Source organism: Pollachius pollachius (genome assembly GCF_949987615.1).
Source record: "Pollachius pollachius genome assembly, chromosome: 18".
In the NCBI taxonomy this organism is placed as follows: Eukaryota; Metazoa; Chordata; class Actinopteri; order Gadiformes; family Gadidae; genus Pollachius; species Pollachius pollachius.
Window position 1 is genome coordinate 7011753 of NC_136951.1, and position 19629 is coordinate 7031381.

Sequence of the window (19629 nt, forward strand, 5' to 3'; positions counted from 1 at the left end):
TCTCAGACCTGTTTAACTTATTGGGGTCCATGTTTGCCAGTGTTGAAGCACAAACAATACTTCCATGTGTTCCTATCCTACCAAGGCTGTCTAATAAATTGGCTTCCACAGTTGTCACTTTCTCTTGCTGTTCTTTTTAACTGGCCAATATCATTCAAGATTATGGTTCCCATAGTTGATTAGCTTACAGACAGTATATATGTATTCATGTATTCAAATCAGCAGCAACATATTGTATATAACTTATTCCAATGAATTTGGAATCTGCGTTTGTAAAACAAATTGTAATGCATTAAGCAACACCAGCTGAACTAGCATACACACAAACAAAATCTAATTCCAAATATTCTTAAACTCATATTATTGGATATTTATTTTTAATTACTATCCATCTTGATTTGCATAAGGCCTACTTTCTTGAAATTAATAATTAAATACAGAAAATGTTTAACATTATGTCATAATGCTCTGCAGCATTACAGCAACTAAGCAAGGACAAAACACGCGCAGGCCTGCAGCAGACGATCAACGTCTGCTGCAGAACAGCGATGTGTATTTATGGCTTAATGACAACAACTAAGTTTACGAGTTTAAAAAAATATGGGGTATACTTTATATTCTTTTTTTTAATGGCTTCTCATGCCACACCTAGTAGTAAAATAGAGGCCCTTTAATTAAAGAAGAATAACTCAAGATACTGTTTGTTGTATTTTAATTGCAATTCATTCAAGGACATTCATTCTAAAAATGTAAAAAAGGCAAAAATATACAGACGATCAAAACTTGGTACAAAAGTAGGAAATTCACGAAATGTTAAAGCCTCAAAATAAACTCCAATAAAATAAACTATGTTACATTAAATTAAAACGTATTAACAGCTATTCCAAAGTTGTTATTTAAAGGTTTAAAACTCTCTGCTTTAACTGAAATATTGTAGACATTCTGTGATGAGTAACCTACCCATTTCTTAATCATCATCTTATTAACTAACTATGTCAAACTACTTAAACAATTCTGATTTCAAAATATATTTTAAGAAAATAGTTTCATAGCCCGTTAATGCTTTCATAAAAGTATAGTTTGAAAACTTTGGGATAAGTGAAGTTGACTTCTCACTTCCAGTGACCCAGTATCGTCTCATTTACCAAATCATTACCATCAGCAATAATGCAGTAAAATAATATTAATAAAGAATAATCCTAAGTAAGATATTTAACCAACTTCACAAATAAAACAATTATAAACATTACAGCAGAACAATAAATAAATAATGGTTCTTGTAGTTATGAATGCTTTATTTGACTTGACAACTGCAGCAGTTCCTATTTTATCATTTGCTAGTCACAGGCTAGCAGAATTCTAGCAGCTAACTAGCAGGAGACTAGAAGAAGGTAAGCAGTAAATGAGCCAGATGCTGGTGTAAAGCTAGTGGCTTAACACCAGAAAGCTAGTAGCATTCTGGTAGAAAGCTAGCAGCAGGCTAGAAGAAGACTGGTAGAAAGTGAACAGTAAACTGGGGAAGACAAGAGTTAATGGTTAGCAGAAGGCTAGTAGAAAGTGAACAGTAAACGGGGGAAGACTATTTAAAGGTTAGCAGAAAGCTAGCAGCAGGCTAGCAGAAGGCTAGTAGAAAGTGAACAGTGAACTGGGAAAGACTAGTCAAAAGTTAGCAGAAAGCTGCTGAATGCAGGAAGACAGCTGGAAGCAGCTTAGCAGAAAGCTATCAGCGCACTAGCAGGAAGCTAGTAGATGCAGGACTGAGACAGTGCCTCCTGGTAGTGCAGCCCTGAGGCCAGTGAGCGCGCCATGCGCCTGGAGGTCAGCTTCATGTCCCTGGCCGCCCGGATGGCTTTGTTCAGAGAGCAGCCCAGAGAGTCCCGTTGCTTAGCGATTAGCGGACGACCCGCGGACCTTCTCACTTCCCCGTGACCCCTGACCTCTGAGGCAGCGCGGCCCAGGCTATGTGCGTGGATGTAAGGGGGTCGCGAGTCCGGCGTCGTCAGGGCACACGAGCATAACCTAAGTGACAGAAGATCACTAAAGTTAGCATATGGACTGCCCATCCCATTCGAAGAGATGAACTACTTTATACATTATGCTATTAGAATGACCGTTATGCTTGAGTTGAACTGTGGGCTATAACCAGCACTCGAGTTGAGGGGGGATGAGTGGGGATGGCATCCCCCTTTGGAATTAAAATGATCAAAATCATCCCCCTTCTGAAACAGCCATCCCCCCTTCCCATCCCCTGTTATTTTATCAATTAATGTTTGTAAACATTACCGCTATTTCATTATAGTGGTTTCCTTTTTCAATTCGGCGCAACGTTACTTTTCCCAGGGACAGATTTGACAGCGATACTGCATTCTCGGGCAGTATGCTTTTGCGCAGGCACGGTTGCTGCGTGCCTGCGTGCTTGCGCAATAGTGCCTTCACGAGTTCTCATTCCACACCGTACGAGACAGACACTGGTAGCGCGAAGCTGTCTCTGCATCTCAGACATCGCTTCCACAGGCAACTCTGTCCCCTTTTCTCCCTTTCATTCCAACCCGTGAGCACCGCTAGTCTCCCCTTCTCTGCCGAATGCATTTTTGAAAAAAAGAATAAGAATCAGTTTTTAAAATCCTTAAAAGTGATGCATGCCTCGAATCGTGTGATGCGTTCGATGAGCTGCGTTTTTGGGGATAAAATAATGACGGTAGTCATCGCTCTTATTTTATCCAAAAAAATATATAAATTATATAATAATAATACTACTACTAATAATAATAATTATCACACCGTTGGTCTCCCACCATGTGCACTGTTATCAGCACAAATGATCTGTCCCTAAAAGTTAAAATCCACCATCCCCCCTGGCTTTTTTTTTACAACTCGACCGCTGGCTATAACTAGCTATAAACGCATAAATACCAAACTAATCAAAACTACAATCTAGTACTTTGAGTGGCAGTGTCCGTCGCATTGCCAGTATGTGTGTGTGTCTGATTCCCACTGGGGACACCAATGGTAATGCACTTTATGTTGCTTTGGATATTTAATGTAATGATTTCACCTATTGTAAGGCACTCATTGTAAGGATGATAGCATCCGCCATAGGGCCCATATATACACAGAATAACACTAACCCATTATATGATGGGCACCGTGTCATGTATGGTTCAGAGCGGCTCTACTCACAGCAGCGCTGGGTGACATGTTGGTGACCAGTGCACCAGCCCCAGGAGGGAGGGGGCCAGAGCGGTCAGACCAGGGCCTCCCAAGGCCCCCATTAGCCCTGCAGCGGGCTGGGGCCCTCTGGAGACATGCTGTGGATCCTTCCCGTGCACTGTTAATGATCAAATAAAACAAAGATTAAATTGTTTTGATTGTTCGAAAAAACATTGTCAACAAGTTAACATCCACCTCCAATTATCTTACACATTCTGACGCAGTGTTTCACAATATTACCACCACATATGAGAAGAGGCTCCCTAGCAGGTGGATGCAACACTTGATGTTGTACATTGAATAAGCATTGTGTTATTGTCCTGTGTCCTGTGCTCACCTGGGTGAGGGGCCACATGCTCAGCAGGCTCTGAGAGGCCACACCTGGCACATACCTGGGGAGCCCCAGGGGCCTCACCGCCCGGCCCTGGAACCACAACAACAACAAGGCTTAAAGCAAGACGAAAGGCTTTAAGGCTTGAGACGAAAGCCAGGGTCCGCCTCCTCAAATATTGGGTGTTGAGCGCAAAGCGCAGAGAAAAATACATTCCAGATAACATAACAACACTGAGATGTCCCAGATTTAACTGTCACCGTAACTGCATAAAAGAACGCCAACACGAGAGGACAGAAAAAGAACATATGGAGGCCTTCTTACGCGCAGAGTGTCCGAGCTGCCGGGCTGAGGGCATCTGGTCAGACGGTACCGAGGAACCCGCCCAGCCGGGCTGCGGCTCTGTAAACAACACAGAGAGGAAATGAATGAATAACGAGGACGCAGAGTAACCCTACAGGTCTGTGTGGATACGAGGCAGCAAGGGAAATCATGCTCGGTGTTTCATAGCATATTGGAGAGATATTTCAGTATGTCTGTGAGATATATATATATATATATATATATATATATATATATATATATATATATATATATATATATATATATATATATATATATGTGTGTATCTTCATTCTTCGCTCTTTTTCTTTGTGGTGCTCGAGGGGTCAACTTGCCCCCCCTCTACGAGCCACTAACGGGATCCAACCCGCAGGTTGAAAACCACTGTCCTATACGACTGATGAGGTGTTCACTATGTTATATCTAGATCTGCTTCATTTATGACCTGTTCTTAATGACTCATAAAATGTTCAATAATGTAGCCTGCAAACCAGAGTGGTTTGCAGATTTTAAATAAGTGAACATCTCATCCGTCCCCAACCAAGGGGTTTACGAGTGGTCTCACGGGGGTCCTGTGTGGGGGTCCAGGCCGGCCCGCCTGGGGGGAGGGCTGAAGGTTCAGCCCTGGACGGTGCAGAGCGGCTGGCTGAGTGGCCCCTCTCTGGTTCTGCTGCTGGAAACACAAAGCATAACGTTTGAAGACGTTGATTGAAGACCACTTATCCACCATCAAACACACTTGACAAAATGTCACCATGACCCTATTGTTCAGTTATGAAGCAAACTGCATGTGTCAAGACATGTCGTCGAGCCCCTCTGTATTACCAGATGTATTCAAAGGCAAGAAGAACGCTATCAAGCCAAGTATCCACAATAGGTGATACATTGCTTTATAACAATTCATTCATTCTGAGATCTAATGGAGTACTTGCAAAATAACATATTTTACGTTGAAGGTAATCGTGGGCTATGTAAGCTAATATCGATTACAGCTTTCTAACCACCAATTTAAACACACATTTTCATAACCCTTATCCATCCTGGGAATGAAGCGATAGGATAGACAGATATAACCTTACATTCATCCAGTTCATGATATCTGGTGTTCAAGCACTTTAAGAGACAAAGAAAGGCAGTCACTGAATACACAGCACCTCTCTGGTCTCACATGTCAACACATAAAGAGTGAGGCAACACAGAGCGAGGGTGAGAGGTAGCGAGTGAGTGAGTGAGTGAGTGAGTGAGTGAGTGAGTGAGTGAGTGAGTGAGTGAGTGAGTGAGTGAGTGAGTGAGTGAGTGAGTGAGTGAGTGAGTGAGTGAGTGAGTGAGTGAGTGAGTGAGAGAGAGAGAGAGTGAGTGGGAGGCAGGTGTAGCGTTGGCAGCATTAGCCCAGACTCACCCCCTCCCTGCCGAGGTCTCTGTGTGGGAGCGGAGGACGCCCTCCTCCTCCACGCCGGCTCACCTCCTTCTCCCTGTGCTCCTTCTGTCACCGTCCACCCCTTCCTCCTCCACGCTCCTCCTCCTCCTCCATCCACCCTGCTCCTGCCAGCGCTGACCCCAGAGGAACACGAGCATTTACATGTTTCACCCAACCCAAACAACGCACAAAATACTGGCAAGCTGGTGAGTGCAGTGTGCACGACTTTTGGACAAACGGGTTCAGGGTTTGAACCCAAGTCTACAGTGTACCTGTCAGCATCCTTGAGACGGATGCCTTTGTGCTTTATATAAAAGCGCTGTTAACACGTTACCTTAAGGGTACATCAATTAATCATTCATTTGCATTAGTTAATGCAGTAATCAGCATTAACTAACGGTTCATTAACCATTACTAATGGTCTAGGTATCATTTACTAATGGTGTTCATGTTTATTAATGGTGTTCATGTTAACTAAGGTAGGCTATTCATGTAAACATTAAGGAATAGGGTTATGGTTAAGCCTAACCCCTATGCTAATGCTATATAATATTGCTGATCACAGGCAACTACTGTTAATGAATGGTTAATTAATGTTATTGTAAAGTGTTACCAATGTTTCTGCTCAACAATCAATTGTAATAGTAGGTTGTTTTCGTAGTGTTTTACAGAAGAGAGAGGGAATGATGCCTAACCCAAGAAGAAGGCACATGAGGAGGGGTCTGGGGGGTCAACACTGACCTCAGGCGGGGGGTGGAGGTGCTGGGCTGGGGGGCTGCTGGGAAGGCTCTGGTAGGCTGGGGCTGACTGGGAGGACTGGGGGGGGGGGTTGGTAGGGGAGGGTGGGCCGCATGTCTGGCTCTCAGGCTGCTCTCCAGTCTCTCCTTCAGCCGGGTCACCTCCGTCTGCAGCTCCTGCATCGCCTCACTGACACTGCGCACACACACACACACACACACACACACACACACACACACACACACACACAGACACACACACGTTAACATACATACACATAAACATACACTAGCGAGGATGCAAACAAACGCAAGCACACACAAACACACAAAAACACACACACACACACACACACACACTCACACACACATTAACATATATACGCATTTTCACTAGCGAGGGTACAAACACAAACACATAAACAAACACATACAAGGAAACATACGTATGGGTAAACAGACAACAAAACAACAAACACAAGCAAGCACACATACACACACGACAAAAATGCACGCAACCGTAAACAAGTAAAAACACAGGCATGCATTTCGTCACACTAACACACACAGTGCATATACACATATAAACACACACAAACGCATACAAAAAGGGGAAAATCCAGTGCAAAAGTGCAAAATCCAAATTTTGCATCAATTTTACTGCCCACAAACAAGCTTGCATCAGCTCAGGTTTGATATCCACATCGAGTCCACCACAGCACTCCTTCAGGAGACTCAATATAATATGCCCTATCTTTAATAAACCGACGGAAGCAGTGCATAAATCCATGCTCAGTGCTACACAGCATTCCAAAACCACTGAATCTAATGAAGGGCCAGTTCTGGTCCCATCCCAAACATTTCCACCCGGACCTGACTCATGCAGCAGCACGGCATGCCAAAATACCTCCAGATATGAAATCACATTTATTAGGACCACGCTGTAACAGAACACAGCGGGGGAGGAGAAATAGGCCAACATGAATGCTAAATATCAAAGAAGAATCTGCACTCACAGCATGACATGTCATGACATCACATATACCATAATATATTATATGGCATCATTTTAGATTAGACAGTTTTGGTAGCTGTACATTACAATGTCACCAGGGATATCTAAAGACAAAACCATCCTGAAACACAAAAATAGCTAAAAGACAGAAACCCAGCGCAATATTTTAAATACAACAACTACCTAAGCTGCATTTTAAGATGGTTGTATTGTGCTGTAGCCCCAGTCCGGACCCAGTACCAGCCCCACATGAAGGAGGTCCTTCCTCACTCCCTGTCCAGGAGTGAGGAAGGACAGAGGTCTCTAAGGGCCACCGTGGAACTATTCTGCTCTTTGTTGTGGAAACCATTGCCACGACAACGATGCTATGCTAACGTAGCGCTGACTGCCCTAGCATTGACATCAGCTGTCATGGGGATGGTTTCACAAACAAGAGCCTCTCCCAGATAGAGCTAGCAGCGTGACACTCACTTGTGATCCGTCACCTGACCTCTGGGGCCTGGTGCATTGTGGGGGTCGTCATGGTGATAAGAGAGGGAGTGGCCGCCCCGGGAGCCAGAGGAACCTGTGGTTTGTTGGCCTTCATCATCGTCTTCGTCATCGTACTCTGACACACACTGGGCTGATAGGAAATAGAAGGAAAGGTCGGCTGAGTGTTAGAAATCTGGAAACAGGAAGTGGAGATAAGGAAGAGCAGCAGGGAAGAAAAACAGTTGGAGGCAGGAACGAGGCTGTGGAGGCCTTTCAACATGCTGGAAAGACTATAACTGAACAAATCCTTATCTTTTATTAAATATTAGAGTACACAAAAATATAATAGAAGATAAAATACAAAGAATATCAAAGAAATAATTGAAGGATGATAAAAATATAATGTTGTTAGAGTGATATAATAAAGGCATAGAATTTCGTTTTTTTCAGATTTGTATGATATAAAAATGTATATATTTTGGTCATTTTAGCAGCCTTAGGGTTTACCACTCGGATTGCATCAGATATTTCTGACTCTACTTTACTAATATGCAGACCACCCTGGTCCTGGACAGGTGTGAAAGCAGCAGATGAGCACACTTACAGGGTTCAGACTCCAGACTGGGATCACTGCTCCCGCTGCCCGCTGTGGTCTGAGGCGTCGGACCCACCAACCGCTGAGAGGCACCGGCAGTTAGGTCCTGCCTCCTCTCCTGTCGGCCGCTTCTCATTGGTCGCCCGGAGGTGCCATTATTTCCTAGTCTGGCACCTCCACTGCTGCTGTGCTCCTGTGGAGCGGGTTGAGGAGGGGAGGAGGAGGAGGTGGTGGCGATAGCGGGGAGGGGGAGGGTGACCTGCACCGAGAGGTTGCCTCGTTGCCTCCTCGGGATCCTGTTCTGGGGGAGAGAGGGGCTGCAGGAGGAGGAGGAGGAGGAGGAGGAGGAGGAGGAGGAGGGGGAGGAGGGGGAGAGGAATAGGGGGAGGAGGAGAGGAAGGAAAAGAGAAAAGGAGGGGAAGGAGAAGGAGGGGAAGGAGGTGTAGAAGGAAAAGGAGAAGCAGGAGGAGAGTAAGGAATGGATGGAGGATGAGGAAGAGGAGACGAAGAAGGAAGAGGAGAAGGAGGGAAAGGAAATCAGAGACAAAGGCCGGAAACACACAGATAACACAGTGCTTTCATTCTCCAACGTGAGAGCATGGCTCACGCTGTTATCAGGGAAGATGGATGGAAACACACATACACACACCCATATCAGTTCATACGGGCGCGGAGCTTAGTGATGTGTGTGTGAGTGCTTGCAACACTGACGCAGAGAGGAGGGTGTGTGTGTTGTCAGGCTTGGGGGCGGCTGTGGTCTGATTTACAGCCTGCTAGATGTAATGAAAGCGAGGGGACGGTGGCCTGGGGAGGTACCTCTCGGGCGCCCTCTGGTGGAGAGGACTGATGGCTGCAGCTGGAGTGCCGTCGGAGCCCACAAAGCCACTGTCGGTCTCTGGAGATACGATCCCATCCTAGACACAGACATATGGCACGCGGCCGGTATGAAGCCTGTACACGGGTTGTGTTTAGTTAGACAACACGGGCAGACCCCAGACAGTGAGGGTGGATACACACTACTACACCCTGTCTCATCCAATTAGATCCACGATGAGGGAAACTAGAAAACGCTTCTGTGTGTATGAGACTATGTGCAAAGGATTTAGTGTAAATGTGTGTGTGTGTGTGCTGTCGTTGTTTTTTTGTTTAGGTGAATGTCATTGTGTTCGTGTGAATTTATCTCTGTATGTGTGTTCATGTGTGTAGGGGCGTGTATACATGTATGTATATGTGAGTGGATCTGTATTTGTGTGTAAAAGCAATGCATGTGAGTCGGCTTGTGTGTTAGTGTGTAGGGTTAGGGTTAGGTGTTGGTTTATCAGGGGTGAAGGGTTAGACTAGTTTCTCTAATAAGCAGTGTCATCATCACCACATCGTCATCATCCCACACCTGAGACATCCCCCTCCTGGATCCTCCCCCCAGCCTGGAGCTCTTGGCCTCCCACTCTCCGCTCTCCCCCAGGCTGGTGAGGCTGCTGCTGGGGTAGCGGCCCACCCCCCACCCCCTGGCCTGGAGGCCTGGAGCCTGCTGCTGCCCCTGCTGCTGCTGACTGGAGGGCCTTGCGGATTGAACCGGAAGGGATCGGTCCTGGGAGTGCTCGGCCCCGTTGAGGGACGGACAATCCGATTGGCTGGCGCCCGGCTTGGTGGGAGTGGCCCTGTCGTCGGAGGAGGTGGACTCTCTGTCAGCAGAAGAGGTGGATGTGAGAGTGAGTGAGTGAGAGGGTGAAGGGGAATTCATGTGTATGTGCATTAGAGATGGGGGAAGGAAAATCGATTCAAGTAAGAATCGATTCGCAATTTTAGGTATGTCTCAGGTTTGCCTTTGCGTGTTACATAATTGCAATCAGTTTATATCAATAATACATTTTTTCATACTGGTTATTTCATGCAGACACTTATCAGCTTTCATGCCATAATCTGCCACACTGCCTTTCTTAGCACGCACTGGCGTAGATCCTGAAAACAGAACCCCTATGTACTGCACCAATAATCCGTTTTTAGTCGGGAATCGTTTTTGAAACGATAACCGACATTGAATTGAATGCTGACCCCAACAATCAAAATTGAAAAAAAATTGTCAAAATGATCCCATCTCTTATGTGAGGTGTGTGTGTTTTTGTGTATGTGCATGTGAGTATAGAGTATAGTATATATGTAATGTACACGTGAGTGGAGGTGTGTGTATGTGTGTGCATGTTAGGTGGTTTGTAAATGTGAGGCTACATGTACTTAATATCACCTCCTTCTTTACCCCTGTTGCCAAGCCAACTAAAAGGCTAAATTTATACTGCTTCGATTTCTTCTTATCATGAAAACCAAACTGCTTTTCAGACACGCAGATACAGCCACATCAATAAGGTTATAAAATAAAAACACTAGGATTATATTATTAGTAATAGTATTGTAATAGTTAAAACAAAATATACTATATATATATATTTATGTATATATAGAAGTTATTCATTCAATTATTATAAAATTGTCCCTGACTTTGCCCCGCTCAGGTAAGATAAGAGGGACTAGACCTCCTAGACTGGGGCCTTTGGGACAGCTGGCCTTTGGGACTGACCTCTGGGTGAGTCCCATATGGGCCCCTCCAGCAGCTCTGGTCCCCCCCGGCTCCTGAGGCTGCCTGAGGCCCCTAGGAGAGCGCCGCGCCCCCTTGCTCTGGACCTTGGCAGGGGTAGGAAGCTCCTGGTAGCTCTGGAAGCTAGGACACATATTACACACACCAGTCTGTAGAGTTAACCGACTCACCGCAGCTGTCTTTGGACAGAGTAATGAGAACCTTTCTTATAATCACACACTATTTTGCTGTTCACTTCAAATTACATTTGCTGTCATTGCCGAAATGACCAAGATAAAAGAATAATAATGAAGTAATAATTAATTTATATTCAATTTAAGTATATATAGTGGTTTGGTTTGATGTATGACCTGCCCCTCAAGGAGCTGAGGTCCAGCTCGTCCATCCTGAAGGGCTGGAGGAGGAGACGCTCCTCCCTCTCCCCTCCACTCTCCCCGCTGGTGGAGCCCCGTGTCCCGGCCCCCAGCAGGGGCCCCGTGTCCCCAGGCAGCAGGACCCCGGGGCTCTGGGGACAGAACCAGAACACAGCAGAGTCAGCCGGGGGGGCAGAGGGCTGGTGGCTCTACACACACAGCTGACAGAGACTGTAGCAACACACCAGGGACAAAGGGCCGCTCCTAGCCTGCTGCATCACATTTGAAAGGAGCATATATTTAATATCAATATGCTTTACAAGGGGGATCAAAAGGTGAGGAAATCAAAGCCACCTGTCACCTGTTCATTCTAAATGTATCATTGGTACCAATAAAACCTAAAACGTGTGTGTGTGTGTGTGTGTGTGTCTTTAGTGGGGGGAGCAGTGTGTTTGGGTGAGTATGAGTGTGTGAACCTGGGTGAGGAGGTGTGTGTGTGTGTGTGTTTGTGTGTGTGTGTGTGTGTGTGTGTGTGTGTGTGTGTGTGTTTAGTGTGGGGAGCAGTGTGTTTGCGTGATTATGAGTGTGTGAACCTGGGTGAGGAGGTGTGTGTGTGTGTGTGTGTGTGTGTGTGTGTGTGTGTGTGTGTTTAGTGTGGGGAGCAGTGTGTTTGCGTGATTGTGAGTGTGTGAACCTGGGTGAGGAGGTGTGTGTGTGTGTGTGTGTGTGTGTGTGTGTGTGTGTGTGTGTGTGTGTACCTGGGGTTGGGACCGGGGCTCTGTGGGCTCACTCATCAGGGATCCAGAGCTGGGACGAGGAGCAGGAGAAGGAGGTGCCATGGAGGAGTACTGCTGCTGCTCTGACAGCTCCCTGATCTCCTCCACACACGTCCCACACTGGAAGATCAGCCCCTCCAGCTCCCTGACACGCACACACACACACACACACACACACACACACCATGCATCAGACAAACACTCACATACAAACACACACAGATCATGCAGCAGACACATAGACATACGTAAACACTCGCACACACAAATTAGTAACAACATAAAATATATATATATACAGTAAAATTTGGTCACTGTGGGAGTGTGTGTGTGGATGATGGCTGCTTTAAGTAACCATCATCCCATTCCCAAAGTCAAACACATAAACAATAATATATGAATGCATTTATGATGAACACACACCAATGTTACCAAAACACAGATTAGATACACAATCAGATTCATGTGGTCTTTCAGACACAAGCCCAACAACACAGATACACTCACCTGTTGGGGTCAAAGGGTCTTACTTCCGCCACTTCACGCTGTCTGCGTTCGTCCCTGGCTGCCAGGTAACCTCTCTCCAGAAGGTCCAGCCCCTGCACCAGCCGGGAGAGACCCTAGACCAATCCCACATGAGTCAACCTCGGAGGCTGCCTATTGGCTAAGCCTTGATGAGAGGAGAACGAGAAGTTGTCATGGTCATTACCTTCAAACGCTCGAATGGTTCCAGTTGCCCACTCGTTATGAGGTCCTCAAATCTTTTCACCTGTATGCACACACACACACACACACACACACACACACACACACACACACACACACACACACACACACAGTCCTTGCTTAAACGTAACTGCAATGAAGAAATTCTAAACAGAAACAATGTTTCCTTAATTTTTTGCTGTGGAAAAAAAATGCAAAAAAATCAAGTCCTTCTAATATTAAATGTCATCTTTATATTTGTCCTGCTTCCCCTGCATCGGATCCAAACTAAAGGAGGTACCTGCTGTAGGAACTTGTTCGCCTGTGTGCGGAGCGTCTTGGAGGAGCTCTTTGTTGACCCACAGCTCCCCCTAGAGGAGCTGGAGGACCTTGAGCAGGGACGGCCAGGGGAGGCCACCGCTAGAGGGAGACAGAGAGAAGCGGTGGGGAGAAATAACTAATTATCTTCTATCTTATCTATCGCAAATCAAAAAGATGTTCTTAAACACTGCTTGAGGGAACTAAGATTATGACATAACTTAAAAGATTCAGGTGAAAAGCGGTCATATTGGAATGTTGGTCGATTATAAGAGGCTTTACGTTGAGTCTGCTCCTGTCTGTTCTGGTGTCCTGAGTGGGACCCCATCACTGCTCTCTGGGCATGGGGGAAGCTCAGGGTCATGACCCTTGACCCCTCCTGGGTCATACTGGATTTGAAGCTCTGGTCAGGTCGTTTAGGGTCGGAGAACAGGTTCACCTGGATACGGGTGAGACAGTAGCATGCACAGATTAGTTCTGATACCTTCACACTCACATGAAACACTTTTAAAGAGATATCACATCCCAGATCTGGGATCCAGCGATTCTGCTACGTTAGAGCAGAACTCCTGGGGGGGAGACGGCACAGAGCCTGGGCAGGAAACCAGGAAGTGCAGGGGGCGGAATTTCACCTTGTTTCTCTTCTGCCAGACTGTAGATGTTAATCTACTTTCTGAATTGTGAGACTAAACTCCGAGCTCATAGTACCGTATTTCCCGCACTATAACGCGCACCGGATTATAAGGCGCACCTTCAACGAATGACCTATTTTAGAACTTTTTTCATAAATAGGGCGCACCGGATTATAAGGCGCATAGCATAGAAGATACTGCAGTCAAACGTATGACTGGGGATGCGTTATGCATCCACTAGATGGAGCTGTGCTAATTGTATAGCTCGTCACGCGCAACGCAACTGTGAGGACGAGTTGCTGCATTTAGCAGATATAAAACTGGAACCTTTATGACAAAAAAGTAAAACACAATTACGCAGTTCCAAACCTTAGATTTTTTAAATATCTTGCAAACGTGAATGATACAAAGTAGAGCATCACACCCTCGAATCTTGTAGTGTGGCCAGTCTTCCGCCGGATTTCCTGGCTCTGTGATCGTATAGTGTGACCTTCCGTGAGTAAGCGCAGTAAAATGCTGTGTGCACTGACTACGATAGCCGTAATGCTGCAAGCGGTGTGGCTTTATCGTAGTCGTAGTGAAACATTTTATTATTATTATTAAATTGTTTTTATTGGTTTTTCATACTGAAACATTTTGACAGAGCGCCGTTTACAACCAGTATGGATCAACCAATTAACCAATTGATCCATATATAAGGCGCTCCGGATTATAAGGCGCACTGTCGTTTTTTGAGAAAATTACCGGCTTTTAAGTGCGCCTTATAGTGCGGAAAATACGGTATTTAAACCTGAACGTTTTCCCATTAGCAGCCTCTCATGGCTGAAGTTTTAGCTACAGGGGTAGCTATATCCTATTCAGAAGATATTTACGTTAGTATGAGAGATTGTGTGAGATTTTACCATTGGGGACAGAATATGACAAAAAAAAAAATAAAAAAAAATATCCCTGTATGTGGAGTGGCAATATGTTGATATATTGAGACACATTGTAGAAAATATATAAATTAGATCTTCCCATAAATTATAGTAATATAGTCATCATGTGGACGTGCAAAATGTTGGCCGCGATAGTCAGAAGGTGTCCAGCATACTTGATTGAACAGAATGAACTGGTTTATTAATCACTAAATTCAAATATATTATAATAAACATTCCCAATGTACCAACATACTATTATTTTAGCCTTCAGAATGGTTCAGCACTCAGTAACGGATTTATAAATACGGTTTTAGCAGGTTGTGTTTCATAAATAGAGTATATACTTGCATATGTCAATAAACTACTACTTGAATTAAAAAAAGAAAAGTCTGCGTCCATTTTAATTGCAGTCCGCTAAATTGGTGTGGCACTACGCTTAAGGTAACATCACGTTTAGAAAATCGGACAAAATTAGTGTGAGAAAAGCATTTCCCCATAGATGCCGTAAAGGCAGTGATACAGTGAAAAATAGCTATAATAAATTATGCATTAAGCTATGTTTTTCACATGCTTTTAGCTGGTAGCTTCAATTAACTAATCTAAATTATGTCAAGCTGCATGAGGTCACCTACTTCAGATAGGTCCATGTCAGAACTTAGTAATGAACCCGGTGAACCCGAAGTTTGCTTTCGGAACATACCCCCCACCCCACCTCTGTACGTCATCTGTGCCCACGTCATCACACCAGAGAGAACATTACATTAGTCATTAAAGAGAAGGGGACCAAGGGATTCACTTTGAAACAAGGACAAGAGTGGGCACCTTGACCCAACCCCTCGTCTCCTGGGAAATATATTTTCCTTTCCAAACACAATTAAAGAAGATAATTGTATATTTACGACACATTCATCATGTTAAATGTTATAATAGATTTTCAATAGCATTATATAAGTTGCCATAGGAGTTTCCTCCAAGGATCCTCAAGAATTCTTTTTTTTTGGCAAATCACAAAGTTCATAAAACATCAGCAATAATGCTTCTGTCTCCTTTGAAAACACATAGATCATCGACTTTAGAGGGCGTTTCTCTGTACTGCTGACCACAGTACTGGGCCCATGTGCTTTAGCACCAACCGGATAAGGGTTGGGGGGGGTCTGAGAGGAGACAGATGGCTGTGGTGGGGACCAAGCAACCGGGGTAATCTGGGGTTAATTAGTACTAATGGAGGAATAGTGTGGAGTGGTGCAGCCCTAGGACCACTGGTCCAGGTTGTTTGGCTATATTAGCCAATAGTGTGGACGTGCGCTTCATGCACTCTCCGTGCAGAGCTTAAGGATCTCAGAACGTGCACATCGCTGTAGAGCCGTGCACGAGGGCAGTGATGATGTCATTTTTGGTTCAAGCCAGCTCACGCAGATTGCCCACGGTGACTTTAAATGAGGTTTCAATGTTCATAGTTGAACATTGAAAAAGGTGAGGTTGTGGTCTTAATTGGTGATTTTATCTGTTTGTCTTTGTTTTGTTGTTTCAATCTTGACAACAATTCATCTTGTCATCTAGACGTTATCTTGACGGTATATGTCATGTCATTGACATGACATATACAATATCTGTTGTATGATCATGATACTGACTGATCATGAATACACTATTCATTGATCAATGTGAAATTGAAGCTGTTTTTTATTTTCTTGTCAGCATCATTCTCATGAGCTTGAATTTCACTATCAAATGAATGGGTCCATGGCCTTTACTGGGTATAATTCATTAGTTAGACCTGGATTGGATTATAAATCACTGAATGGCTTCAGGTTGTCAGAGTGGTTTTGTAACAAAACCTGCATCCATACACCCCTTGGTTAATCATGATTTAGTGAACATTTTAATCATAATTCATGCTTACACCCCCACATTAAATACTATTTTGTTTGTGCCGATTCACTTCCCTGCCTTCAACCTTAACTCCCAGAGTTCCTGGAGTCATTATATCAAAAACATTTAATTTTTTCCTTCTCAAAAACCTCCATGTGCAATCGTTTTATAAATTCTCAATACGTCCACAACAGTGATGGCTTAACGATAACATCTTTTACACCAGCTAAGGGTTGCTGGTGCTCTTGTTTTCCACCTCTCTGCCACACAGCAGGGGTGGAGGTGTGTTAGGGATGCATTAGGGAGCGTGTCCCGGGCTCACTACCTTGGCTCTGAGACGCAGGCGGTCGATGGTGTTTTCCGCCTCAGCGAACCTGGTCAGCAGGGTGTTGTAGTCCTCCTACGGGGGGGGGGGTTAGAGGAGCATTAGAGGAGCACTGGGCCTGGACCCACTGGTGGTCAGAAGGCGAGGGGGAACAAGTGCAGAGTTAGGAGAGGGAGAACAAACCCAAACAGGAGATAGAGAAGACCAACAGTTTGGGCATTAATTAAAATGCCTAAACTACTTGAAAATCATTAGCAAGGCGATCGAATAGCTAACTTTTCATGGGAAAAAAAACAACAGCCACTGATGCGCTAGTGCTTTATAATTGCACTTGTTTATTGAATATTAATATTCACATATATTATACTGCCAAGTGCCTCATTTTCGTTTTATGAATGCGCTCCTGCACTTCTGGTTAGACGCTTAACTGCATTTCATTTTCGAGTACTTATTCTTGTGGAATGACAATGAAGTTTAATCTTATCCAATTTAATAATTGCATTTAAGACCAGCAGATGTATGAACAATAAAGGCATTGAATATAAATAAATGTCTCAGACGCAGTACAAGGCACACAAGGTCTTTTCCAATTAAATCTCGCTTAATCTGCATTTACATCATTAAAATAATATTGGGCTCTTCAATGGGTCAAAGCAGGGAAGAACATGGCTAATTAATAGGGACTTAAGAACCAGTAAATTAACCTGCATAACCTTATTGCTCCATTAAGTCCAAAAGTATTAGTCAAGTACTGCTCAACAATAATGGCTGAGAGTAGAGATGAGTCAGTTTGGAATAGCTTCAACGTCTTTCCACGTTTTACCCAGAAGCAGTGGCAACCGCCCCCCCTGGTGCCTCCATGGTTGAAAAAGTGTCCTCAAGAGTGGTGAATACGAGAGAAAGTGCCTCATTGGCTGCCCTTTACATGTCAAAAAAATGAATGGGTGCCCTCTGGCGCCCCTTCATACAATAAATTATGACGATGAGCCCTCTAGAGCAAGAATGTGGCACTTTTATTTTTTCACCCCTGCCCTTCAAACACTCTGAGTCCGCCACTGCCCAGAAGCCCCCCCAGTTACCTGAAGCTGCTCAACCAGTCGGGTGGCCCGCTGAGGGCACCTGAAGTCCTCTGGGACGATGGAGATGGTGGAGCTCTGCTCCGGTCCCGACAGAGAAGGAGGTGGAGAGGGAGGGGCGTCCGTGCTGCTGAAAAGGATCTCTTTGGCGATGTCCGCGGGGGACTTGAAGACCAGGGCGGGCTCAGGGGACAGACCGACCCTGCAGGACTTGCGGCTCTTGGGGGGCTCATAGCCGCTCTTGGGGAAGTAGACCTTTGGTTCCACCTTGGAGAAGTCTGGCGTACGGAAGCTTGGAGCTTCTCTCCTGCCAAACAGAGACAAACACTATTGAGATGATGACTTCAATCTATAACCTTGCAGTGATGGAACCTAATGCAAGAGCACAGGTTTAGTTTTAGATTGAAGGTTAAAAGTACTACAAGAAGCCTGTATTGGGGAGGAATGAAGATATCCAACTGGAAATAGGTATCTAGTTATTTAGACACATACAAAAGCAACCCACAGCGCCACATAGGTAAATAACATTAAGGAGAAAATATATGGTGCGGACATCTTACCCTTGCAGGCCTACAGGTAGACTGAGTACATGGGAAGTATCCTAACTTTATCACTAGGGATTTTACCTGACTTCCCGTTCTGGAGTTCCATTTCTGGCAAACGTCTGCAGGGTCTTGCTGGATCTCTCTCTTGGCGCCCTACTAATCCTCCCACCTTGAGGAGCGTAGTGGGCAAGTTGACATTCTGTAGGGGCTGCCTGGTATTTCTTTATAGACCAGGCCGCCCTGGAAGGTTGTTCTGGAGGGTTCCAGGGCCTAGAAGAAGAGGCTCCAGGAGAGTACTCGCACATTTTTCTTGGAGTAGATGTCATCCTATTGGGCCGCTCGGTTTGTGAATTTTCAGGCATGTCCTTGGTTCGTTTGTGCCTCCCCTCCCCTTCCGTCAGTTCCGGGTCAAGACGAACCTTTAGGCCATGCTGAGGGTCCATATCCCTGGCTGCTACGTCCAGTAACCGATGAGGCTTGGGGGCATGGCCCACGTGGTGGCTGCTGCTGCTGCTGCCGCAGCAGGACTCCGGAAGGCTCTCCGAGTAGACGTCTCCATCTGGCAGGGTCTCTTCCTCGATGCCCACGGACTGAGCCAGCTCTTCTGAGGAGTAGTGGTGCAGGTGGGGACACGTGTAGGACTGCAGCGGTGAAGGAGGAGAAGGAAGAGAAGGAAGAGAAGGAGACAGGGAAGAGGCAGGGTTGGGGCGACAGCTTGGAGAGGACGTGGAGATGTTCTTGGGTGTTCGGCGCTTTTCGCTTCTGCCATTTCTCCCTGAAGGTTTGGTTAGTGCGGCAGGTGAGATGTGTTCTTCTTCAGAGTAGGCTGGGGTGGAACCACGTGGAAAGGGCTCCTCTGGACCACCACAGGCTCCAGTGGGGGTACACCAAGCACCTCCTCCCTTAGCTTCATCTACATTGTCTCCCTTCGCCCTGAGTTCAACCTCCTCCAGGGCGTCGCGCAGCCCAATGATGCCGTTCTCATCCATGTGGCTCTCAAAGTCCTCTGCCCTCAGCTCTTCTGCTTCCTCCTCCTCCTCCTCCTCCTCCTCCTCCTCCTCATCATCATCATCACCACCAACAGAATAACCATCTACACCAACTCCGTCCTCCCATCCATCCTCAGACGTTGCAGAGCTGGGCGGAGTGGTGCGCAGAGGGGCGGGTGTCCAGTTCAAAACCCCTGCTTTGCTCATGTTCTTCCTCGACTCCATAACTCATTAGGTATAGGTCCCCCTTCCAAAGGATCCGATCTCCCCAACCAACCCACTACTAGCCTGGCACAGTTGCTAGCCCCTAGCCCGGTACAGGTGCTAGCCCCTAGCCCGGTACAGTTGCTATCCCCTAGCCCGGTACAGGTGCTAGCCCCTAGCCTGGTACAGTTGCTATCCCCTAGCCC

At 45.6% G+C, this 19629-nt stretch overlaps 1 protein-coding gene across 1 annotated transcript; it reads right to left on the bottom strand.

Annotated features, from left to right (window-relative positions):
• Positions 1-765: 765 nt before the first annotated feature.
• On the bottom strand, positions 766-19248 carry akna (AT-hook transcription factor). The gene is made up of 21 exons (XM_079755720.1): positions 18312-19248; positions 17689-17992; positions 16610-16684; positions 13143-13299; positions 12844-12962; positions 12547-12606; positions 12345-12457; positions 11820-11982; positions 11059-11213; positions 10691-10831; positions 9509-9800; positions 8935-9032; positions 8128-8435; positions 7524-7674; positions 6042-6233; positions 5283-5434; positions 4449-4556; positions 3866-3943; positions 3548-3634; positions 3181-3328; positions 766-2019 (listed from the first exon to the last, which is right to left on the bottom strand). The coding sequence occupies exons 1-21, from the start codon at positions 19217-19219 to the stop codon at positions 1743-1745; spliced, it is 4086 nt and encodes a 1361-aa protein (XP_079611846.1). The 5' UTR covers positions 19220-19248; the 3' UTR covers positions 766-1742.
• Positions 19249-19629: the final 381 nt, after the last annotated feature.

Coding starts and splice junctions, on each gene's coding strand:
- akna (XM_079755720.1), bottom strand. CDS start 19,219: ATGGATGAGAACGGCATCATTGGGCTGCGCGACGCCCTGGAGGAGGTT. Junction 17,993..18,311: donor ACTCCAGAACGGGAAGTCAG/GTAAAATCCCTA, acceptor TCTGTTTGGCAG/GAGAGAAGCTCCAAGCTTCC. Junction 10,832..11,058: donor CTCAGCTCCTTGAGGGGCAG/GTCATACATCAA, acceptor TATGTGTCCTAG/CTTCCAGAGCTACCAGGAGC.